The sequence below is a fragment of the Mandrillus leucophaeus genome, unplaced genomic scaffold (assembly GCF_000951045.1).
Source record: "Mandrillus leucophaeus isolate KB7577 unplaced genomic scaffold, Mleu.le_1.0 Scaffold1212, whole genome shotgun sequence".
In the NCBI taxonomy this organism is placed as follows: Eukaryota; Metazoa; Chordata; class Mammalia; order Primates; family Cercopithecidae; genus Mandrillus; species Mandrillus leucophaeus.
In genome coordinates this window covers 233,126-244,368 of record NW_012100455.1, presented here as the reverse complement: position 1 = coordinate 244,368, position 11,243 = coordinate 233,126, and the positions used below count along the sequence as shown (strand labels likewise).

General features: G+C 36.8%; 1 protein-coding gene across 1 annotated transcript; it reads right to left on the bottom strand.

Annotated features, from left to right (window-relative positions):
• Positions 1-8,752: 8,752 nt before the first annotated feature.
• On the bottom strand, positions 8,753-9,697 carry LOC105533010 (olfactory receptor 52K1-like). The gene has a single exon (XM_011971347.1). The coding sequence runs from the start codon at positions 9,695-9,697 to the stop codon at positions 8,753-8,755; it is 945 nt and encodes a 314-aa protein (XP_011826737.1).
• Positions 9,698-11,243: the final 1,546 nt, after the last annotated feature.

Genomic DNA, 11,243 nt, shown 5'->3' with positions numbered 1-11,243 from the left:
AAAAAAAAAGAAAAAATATCTGAGCACGTATTTTCTCTTTGTGTCTTACAGTTTCAACCTGTGTCCAGTCTACCTTTGATTTTGGAAAAGTGTCTGGATTGGATTAAGAATTGTTTCAAAATAGAGCAAGAGGCAGCAGAAAAGCTGTTTTTTTTAAAATTATGTGAGAAAATTGCTGTTTGTGTAGAACAAGGAATATTGTCTTGGAAAGTAAGGAATGCCTGATGGTGTGTCCTGGATGTCAAGCATCCCTAAAAGTCTCTCTCTATTCAAGCCAAAGTGTATTGAAACTTTTAGATATACTAAATTAATTCACAAAATTTACAGTAGATCAATAATATGCAAGCTATGGGAACCCAGAAAAATATTCATTGGTGAGCAGTGGTAGAGATGGTTGGAGTCATAGTATTGAACCCTAGAGGGGAGGTATGAATTAAAGAATTAGTTATGATGAAAGAGAGAGGAAGTTGAGTGACAAACTGCACTTTTTTTTTTTTTTTAATGGAGTCTTGCTCTGTCACCCAGGCTGGAGTGCAGTGGTGCCATCTCGGCTCACAGCAACCATCGCCTCCTGGGTTCAAGCGATTCTTCTGCCTCAACCTCCCAAGTAGCTGGGATTATAGGCACATGCCACCATGCCTGGCTAATTTTTGTATTTTTAGTAAAGACAGGGTTTTACCATATTGGTCAGGCTGGTCTTGAACTCCCGACCTCGTGATCCACCTGCCTCGGCCTCCCAAAGTGCTGGGATTACAGGCATGAGCCACCACACCTGGCCAAACTGTACTTTCCAACCAAGCTATAACTGTATCTATCATTTCACAGGCTCTTCTACTATATAGCTCTGCCACTCCCCTCAAGAATCCACCCTTCTCTTTATTTTTCCATTAAAGTTGAGAGGTGCAACTGCTATGAATACAAAGCCAGGTTGGACAGTTCTTAGAAGAGTCCATAACTTATATCTGTTTCTATTATCATGCCATCATCTTGAGAGATTCCAAGTGAGAACGACACAGTGGAGTTCAGGCAATGTACAGATTGTTGTGAGAAAAAAATCATAAATTGCTATGAAAAGCTGCCACTAAGTCTGAATGTGTCATATTACATGCAATATTTACATGTAAGAAAAAAATGTTATCAGTTTAATCCTGAAGTAACAGAAGTTTAAAACACGCAGCATTGGCTTTGAGAGTGGGTAGCGGGCAGACACTTGATGGGCACAACAAAGCTGTTAATGAAGACCTTAAATAGAGAGACAAAATTGTTATTGTGTACCAGACAATAAAGGATTCAATGCTTTGTGATGGTGGAACAATAAACAAAACTCTCGCCTTTGTGAAAGTAGGAAAAAAATACACACACACACACACACACACACACACAGATATACACATGCACACATAAACCAACGGATTCCCAACGGATTTGATGAAGATTTCCAGGGACAATTCTGATAAGATGTGTATAGAAAAATATGACTTTTAAAACCCAGTGTTTAATTTTTAAGTAGAATTCATACAATTCATAAATACTACAGGGATTTGTGAGTTTGAACACAACATCTTTTGTCATTCAATTTTTCTGCACCTATCATCGATTCTTAAAGTAGGACATAGACTTTGGATAAAAGCTTGCATTTTTAAGACTACTTGTTAGTCAGCAGCACTGTCAGGTTAAACTGAAAAGGACAGAAACAGCTAACATGAGAAGAATACTTGGTATATAATCCTGTATTGTTAACTGTAAATGCTCTTCTATGTAGTAGATCTCTAGGACTTATTCATCTTACCCTTCGACTAATACCTCCCCATTTCACTCTCTCTCCATCCTCTGGCAACCACCATTCTACTCTCTGCTTCTACATGTTTGGCTCCATTAGATTTCTCATTTAAGTGACATCATGTAGTATTTGCTCTTCTGTGTCTGAATTATTTCACTTAGCATAATGTCCTCCAGGTTCATACACGTTGTCAGAAATGGAAGAATTCAACTCTTTTTTGAGGGCTGAATAATATTTTATAAACCACATTTTTTATCTATTCATCCATTTATTGACATATAAAAATGAAAAAAATATAGAAATCGCAGAAATAAACCAACATATCTAGGATTTTCTTATTTATTTTAATTCATACATAATATGTGTACATATTTATGAGATACATATGGTAATCTGACACATGAATACAATATGCAACGATTAAATCAGCATATTGAGTTAGTTCATCACCTTGAACATTTGTCATTTCTTTGTGTTGGGAACATTTTAAAACTTCTAGCTATTTTGAAATACACTATAAAATGTTGTTAACTATAGTCACTCCACTGTGCTATCAAACACCAGTGTTTATTCCTTCTATTTAACTGTACGTTTGTACCCACTAAACAACTTCTCTTCATCTCCATCTCCCCCTTTCTATCCTCTACTAGCCACCATTTTACTCTCTGACAAAAGTGTCAAAAACATACAATGGGGAAAGGACAGTTTCTTCAATAAATGGTGTTGGTAACACTGGATATTCACATGCAGAACTAAATCGGTCCCTCATCTCACCCTCCCTCAGTACCTGCAAGAGATTCATTCCAGGAACTACTGTGGATACCAAAATCTGTGTATACCCAAGTCCCTCAGTAGGCCCTACCAATCCACAGGATTTGCATCTTGAAAATACTACATTTTTGATGCACTTATCATTGTGGATATGGAACCTGCTGATATGGAGGCCTGACCGTATCTATTGAAAACTAAATGTGTGCATAAGTGGAGGCATGCTGTTCAAATCTGTGTTGTTCAAGGGTCAACTGTATACCATGTTTTTAATCCCATTATCCCTCAATGAACAGTTAAGTTGCTTCCATGTCTTGGCTATTCTGACTAATGCTGCAATGAACAATAGAGTGTAGATGTCTCTTCAAGATAATGACTTTATTTCCTTTGGGTATATACCCAGTAGTGGGACTGCTGGGTCACAGGGGAGTTTTATTTTTAATTTTTTTGAGAAACCCTCATGTTTTTTAATGATGGCTATACCAGTTTACATGCCCATTAACAATGTGTAAGAGTTCCCTTTTCTCCATATCCTTGCCAATATACGTTATCTTTCACTATTTGATAATAGCCATTCTAACTTTTGATTTGCATTTCCCTGATGTTAGTGACATTGAGCAATTTTTCATATACTTGTTCACTATTTGTCTTCTTTGGAGAAATGTCAATTCAGTTACTTGGTCCATTTCTTTTAAGGGAGGTTATTTGTGTTTTTCTTCTGTTGCGCTATATAAATTCCTTATGTAGTTTGGATATTGACCTTATGTCAGATATATGATTTACAAATATTTTCCCCCATTCCTTGGGTTGTGTTTTCATTTGTTAATTGTTTCCTTTGCTGCGCAGAAGCTTTTCTTTTCTTTTCTTCCTTTCTTATTTTTATTTTTCTGATGGAGTTTCACTCTTGTTTCCAAGGCCGGAGTACAATTCCTTGGTCTCGGCTCACTGCAATCTCCTCCTCCCAGGTTCAAGCGATTCTCCTGCCTCAGTCTCCCACGTAGCTGGAATTTCAGGCACCTGCCACTGTGCCCGGCTAATTACTTTTGTTTTTAGTAGAGACGGGGTTTCACTATGTTAGCCGGGCTGGTCTCGAACTCCTGACCTCAGGTGATCCGCCCGCCTCAGACTCCCAAAGTGCTGGGATTACAGGCGTGAGCCACCATGCCTGGCCACGCTGTGCAGAAGCTTTTTATATTGTCTTCTTATAACTCAATAATAAAGAGGATAGGAAGAAATTTTTGGACATGGTAAATATTCTTATGGTATAGATTTGGTATGGTTTAATGGATATATACTTATCTCCAAATTAATCAGTTTGTATACGTTAAATATGCACAGCTTTTTGTATGTCAATCATACCTCCATAATATGGTTAAAAATATCGCTTGCTTTTGGATGGATACAGATTAAATTTTATTTTATATTTTTACATGCAGCGAAAATTCTATTCCTTATTCTTCATTCTGTTAATACTTCCACTTCCAAGGCCTAATTATATGTTTTATAAAGCCCTTTTGCCACTGTGCATGACAATTATATGGCTTTTTATTCGTAATCCCTAGGATAAAATAGTTTACAATAACATATCTATTCAAAGTGAAAGTTGGGGTTGTCAGTTTGCTACTTGCTCTTCCATGTTAGGGTCAACCAAGATATTTATCTGGACATGTATGGAAGTTTAATAATTAAACTACGTGATATTATTATTTATTTTTTAGAAAGGAAAGAAAAAGTAAAGGATCCTTGAAGTGTGGCCAACCTATAGACTTAGAATGGTGAGTGGAAAACTTGCCACTTCTTTTAAAAATAATCATGAATCAGACTGCAGATCCTAGATCCTGAAGGGTAAAGCCAAGAACCACAGAAAAACAGAATTTTCTTTGTGAAGCAGAAGGGGGCCTTAATTTGAAAGCTGGCACCATGTGCCTACCTATATTTTAGTATGCTATGTACCAGTAATTATCAGATTGCATCTTTATCCCTCTTTTGAAATGTGTTTTCTCCATCAATATATTGACATTATATGTTGACAGTGTTGGGGGAAGATAACTTGTCTGTTTAGTTAAAAGCGATTCAGGAAAGAGGAACCATGTTCCAGGAACTAACACACCCATGAAGCCTCACCTACATCTGACTATAATTTGCATGATGAAATTCTAGACAAATGTCATAATGGCATGAGACCTAGAAGTTTGAGGGAGCTATGAGTTATGTTGCATATGAAAGTAATATGAATTGGTGTAAGCAAAGAGCAAAATATGACAGGTTGAATTACACAAGACGGTCATTACAATATCTTTCAAACTATGTAGTATTCTACAGTTTAACAATCAGGAAGTGAATCTATTTCCCAGCCTCTGAAATTTGAACAGATCCTTTGACTGCCTTGAGCAGTGGATAAGTTTTGGATGTAGATTGTATCTGATCCGGTAGCTTCTGGTTTTCATTTATTAAAGCCCTGAAATACTGTGTGAGAAGACCTGGCTAATTTAATGGAGATAGAGAGCCCACAGGGAACAGCACTAAGGCACAGTGAAGAAGCCATCCTGGTTGTCTATCCTGCTGAACACTCATGGGACTCAAGCTCCAGCCCCTTTCTGTCATGCAGCCATTTGAGGGACATCAGGTGCGAACAGTAAGCTGAGTCCAGTGAACCTCAAACTCTACATTTTGGGATTGGTTTTAATTCAGCAAAAGACCACTATAATAATGGAGAACAGGAATCATACTTTAGGTAATACATTGGACCACTGAAGGTGAAAGGATATATCCTAAATTATTTTCAGAAACGAAGTTGAGGAGATTTCACTGAAAAGGATTCTCAGTGGAGAGGAATGTCAGCTGGGACAACAAAATGCGTCTTTCTTCCTTCCCTCTCAAATCTCTCTCCTTTCTTCTCTCCCTGCCTATATCCATTTATTTTATTCTTCTCTCTTCTTATTCATCTTATTTTTTTTTTTTAGTGGATGGGCTGAAGGTTTAAATGTATGCATTGTTTTATGATCCCTGTTGTCTCATCAGAGAGGCTATTTGAAATGGGACTTACTTATTCAACAAATATTTATTAAACTTACATATAATGAAAATTCTAGATTCTTTGAAAATAAGAATAAATAAAATGCTCATTTTAGTGTAGAAAATGATCATCCTAAAAAGGTAATTATCATACTGTGTGACATGTTTTGTGACTATGAAAAGACTGGGTGGCACTGGAGACCACTGAAAAGGAAACTGATACAGAGTGGAGAAAAAATAGAGGGGTGAGATCAAGGAAGGCTGGCAGAAGGAAGTATTGCATAAGACGTGTTCAAAAAATTGAATAAGAGAATGTGGAAGCAGCATTCTGAGATGGATCGTAATTTATCTGAGAAAATTTATGTCTCTGAAAACTGGCAGATAAACTGTGAGAAGATTAACAGTGGTTTTTGCATATCTATTAATAGAACTGAATTTGTGCATCCAGTATATGCACACATACACATTCTTTTGAATGTATGCATATTTCAGATAAGGTGTATGAATGTCATAAATATAAGTATGATAGCATTAGAAAGTGAGAGAGACAAGTAGAGAGATAGAATAAACTAGCTATTTATAGACAAAATGATTGGAAGTATGTATTTGAAAGAAGTGTGTATATTTGTATATGTTTGTGTAAATAAATATCTGTGCGTATGTTTATTAATAACATGGGTGTGATTTACATATATCTGTCTCTTGTTTTACAAGTTGGTATTTAATAAAAACCCTGGAACACAACCTAGGCAATACTATCCTGGGCATAGAAATGGGGAAAGATTTCATGACATTGATAACAAAAGCAATCACAACAAAAGCAAAAATTGACAAAAGGGATCTATTTAAACTCAAGAGCTCTGCACAGCAAAAGAAACTGTAAACAGAATAAACAGACAACCTACAGAATGGGGGAAATTATTTGCAAACTATGCATCTGACAAAGGTCTAATATCCAGCATCTTAAGGAACTTAAATTCACAAGAAAAAAACAAACAACCTGATTGAAAAGGCGGCAAAGGACATGAACAGACATGATTCAAAAGAAGGCATCCATGTGGCCAAAAGCAGGTAGAAAAAGTCTCAATATCACTGATCATCAGGGAAATACAAATTAAAACCACAATGAGATACCATCTCACACTAGTCAGAATGGCAATTATTAAAAAGTCAAAAAATAATGAATCCTGGCCAGGTTCTGGATAAAAGGGAACACTTACATGCTGTTGGCGGGAGTGCAAGCTAGTCCAACCATTGTGGAAAGCAGTATTGCAATCCCTCAGAGAGCTAAAAGCAGAACTACCATTCAACCAGCAATCCTATTACCGGGTATATACCCAAAGGAATATAAATTACGCTACCATAAAGACATGTGTACGTGAATGTTCATCATTAGCACTATTTACAATAGCAAAGACATGGAGTCAACCTAACTGCCCACTAATGGTAGATTGGATAAAGAAAATGTGGTGTATATATACCATGGAATACTATGCAGTTGTAAAACAGAATGAGATCATGTTTTTTGTGGGAACATGTATGGAACTGGAGGCTGTTATTCTTAGCAAACTAATGCAGGAAGAGAAAACTAAATACCACATGTCCTCACTTAAAAGTGGGATTTAATGATAAGAGCTTATGAACACAAAGAAGGAAACAACAAACACTGGAGTCTATTTGAGGGTAGGTGGTGGGAGGAGGGAGAGGGACAGAAAAGATAGCTATTGGGATACTGGTACTAGTACCTGGGTAATGAAGTAGTCTGTAAGAAAATGTGGCACATATACACCATGGAATACTATGCAGCCATAAAAAAGGATGAGTTTGTGTCCTTTCTAGGGACATGGATGCAGCTGGAAACCATCATTCTCAGCAAACTATCACAAGAACAGAAAACCAAACACCGCATGTTCTCACTCATAGGTGGGAACTGAACAACGAGATCACTTGGACTCGGGAAGGGGAACATCACACACCAGGGCCTATCATGGGGAGGGGAGAGAGGGGAGGGATTGCATTGGGAGTTATACCTAATGTAAATGACGAGTTGATGGGTGCTGACAAGTTGATGGGTGCAGCACAGCAACATGGCACAAGTATACATATGTAACAAACCTGCACGTTATGCACATGTACCCTAGAACTTAAAGTATAATAATAATTAAAAAAAAAAACAAAAAACGCCCATGACATGTGTTTTCCTGTGTAACAAACCATCACATGTACCCCTGAAATAAAAGTTTAAAAAACAGCTTTTTAAAGTTTCTTTTAATTATAAAATGTCTACCTCACCGGTCTAATCTATTATATATTACTAAGATGAGCATTTTCTTTGAAAATTCTTCAGACAATGACAAGAAGCTCATTATTCATTTATATGTTCATGGATATTTATGTATATTTATTTCAGTTAGGATAATTTTCCATCATATGTTATTTAGTGTTGGCAAAATAGCTAAAATCTAAATACAGAAGAAAAAATATAGAAGTATAAATATTTGTATAATTATTTCTGCCCATACATCATGAGAGTATGTGCCTAAACTGCATTTTAATCTCATTTGAAAATCTGTTTTTGATTTATGTTATGTGTTGTAATTAGGTAAATAATGAAATTATCAATAAAATATTATCCTGTTTTATCACTTGCATAAGCATCTGTGGAGGGTTCTAGCTATGGAGGTTTTATAACTGCATCCTGATTGAAAGACCATGTCTCAGGCTGGGCGCGGTGACTCACGCCTGTAATCCCAGCACTTTAGGAGGCCGAGGCGGGCAGATTATGAGGTCAGGAGATCGAGACCATCCCGGCTAACACGGTAAAACCCCGTCTCTACTAAAGAATACAAAAAATTAGCCGGGCGTAGTGGTGAGCGCCTATAGTCCCAGCTACTTGGGACACTGAGGCAGGAGAATGGCGTGAACCCAGGAGGCGGAGGTTGCAGTGAGCAGAGATTGCGCCATTGCACTCCAGCCTGGGGACCAGAGCAAGACTCCGTCTCAAAAAAAAAAAAAAAAAAAAGACCATGTCTCAGTTATATAATCACTCTAACTGACTACGTTTTTCCCTTGCCTTGGTTATTCCTTTCCCATGAAGCCCCAAACCTGGCAGGAATTATCTCTACCTTCAACCTAACTTGACTTCCAGCTTAACATCACCAGGTGTCCTGTCCACCAAAGGTATACATTTTAGTCTCCATAACAGTGAAGGATCCGCAGTACCCACTCCCGCATTTGTTTGGTCCTGGCCCCATAAATCAAGGGGTTAACCATGGGAGGCACCAGGAAGTAAAGATTGTCAATGATGATCTGCATATGGGGAGCCATATGGTAGCCTAAAATCTGGGCCAGAACCGAGAAGACAACAGGAGAATAAAAGAGACTAATGACACAAAGATGACAGCCACATGTACTGAGAGCTTTGCCCCGTGCATCCCAAGATGGTATCTGAAAGACAGCATGAAGGATTAGTCCATATGACAGAATGATAAAAAACAGATCAAATCCCACAGATGCTACAATAACCATGAGTCCATAGACAACGTGGTCAGAGATATCTTCACAGGCTATCTGCACCACAGCCATATATGCACAGTAGGAGTAAGCAATTATGGGGGTTTGGAAGCTTTGCAGTCTTTTTGCCAGAATGGGGGCTGGGGTCAGCACTGCCACTGCCCTTGCCAGGATAGCCAGTACCATCTTCACAAGCATGTTGTTACCAAGGATGGTTGTATATCTTAGAGGGTACCAGATAGCCGCAAATCTGTCAAAAGCCATGGCTAGGAGAATCCCAGACTCCATGACATAGAAGGAAGGAATGAAAAACATCTGTGTGAGGCAGCCATTGAAACTGATTTCCTTGGCATTCATCCAGAAGGTAGCCAGCATACGGGGCACTGTGACACTGACAAGGCACAAGTCAACAATTGACAGCATGGCCAGGAGAAGAAACATGGGCTCATGAAGACTCTTCTCTATCCAGGTGATACATAAGATGGTGACATTGCCAATGACTGTAATGAGAAACACCAAGAAAAAAGGCACAGAGAACCAGCCATGGAAAGATTCAAGGCCAGGAATCCCAGCCAGCATAAATATCAAGGGCTGAGGAATGGAATTGTTGCAAGAGGACATCCCTAACCTGAGCTCCTCAACGTCTGATTCCTAGGGAAAAAAAACAAACAAACAAGGAATGTTTTGGAATCATTGATCATTTGCACCTATAAAATGATGGTCCTTACAGTAGTTTTGATGGTGAAACTCATGATTATTTTGTGTAAACTAATGATCAAACGAATGTTTCAGCTACTTGGGATGGAGAGAGGAATGATCCTTGGCTATGTCTTCTGCAAAAAGGACATGCAGTCTCAGAGATAAATTTTCAATAAGGATATATCAACTCAAGTGTTTTAGATTCTCCTGTAGCTCTGATTCTATTTAACATTCAAGTTTCACAATTCTCTAGGAATTTTTTCTAGGTATCAGTCCACTGCAAGACAATGTTTTCAACATTACAGACAGGGAGTAAGGATATGAACAAGCCAGAAAGCATAGTTTTCACTCAAGACAAGGAAGCTAAATTTAATCCTACCCAGTTTTATCATACCCAATTAATTGTCCCCAGTTTCTGGGATTGGAGTTGGTGCTTTGGTATTCATACTGGAACATTTAGTTACAAATTGTTGATTTTGACAAAGGAAACCTAGAAAGTCTGCTGATCTTATGCCTAGGAAGCATGAGGGTAATCTGGAGGAATAACAGATGTTTCGGATGACAAATGTGGAATTCAAAATCACCTCAATAGATAATAACTTAGTTAATACTAAGTTTCCAGATATCTCAAACCTCACAATAAAGCCAGGTTTGAGAGTGGGTATAGATAAAGTTAATTAATAGTTTTCTTTACATATTTGTATCTGTGTGTTTTTATAAGGGGAGTATAGTTTGGGGGTTAATGGTAACACAGTTTTCTATAGAAATAAGGATTTATTGTATTTGTTAAATATTTTAACTTATGTAACTATTCTAAATAGATACACATATTTACAAATTATTTGTAACATAAATTAACCAAATTATGGCTTTCATAGATCAAAGAGTATACTCGCCACATTAAAAGTTGAAACCAAACAAATATATAATAAATACAAAAATATGTCTATAGAAATAAGACATTTTGTTGATAATATGATTATAATTAAATTTCCCTGTTAAGTTTTAGACTTCAGATTTTGTTAGAAACATTCCAACTCTATAAACAACAATAACAGAAAAAAAAATTTCCAATAAAAACTTAAAGAATAAAAAAGTGTACCACAAAGTTGCTTCAAAAATAAAAGTATAGAAATGTTAATATTGTGTTGACTATTTTGCTTTAGTTAATGAACTTGAATTATTAGTGTTTTTATTTATATCTGTATCAATTGAATTCCAAATTCTAATTTAGTATATTCACAATTTTTAATGCCAGTTCATCATTTTTAAGTTTCTTCTAACTAATTATATATTTTTATTTTGGCCATAGTGTTACCCTTTAAAACAAAATTTAAGATGCCTAAGGTTAGATTATATAAACTTTGAGTGGAGCTTTTTAAAATTAATTTACTCTAAATTTGTAAGATCCTCAAATAGGGTAGCATATTTTTAAAAACACTACTGAGCATTTCATCATCAATTTAGT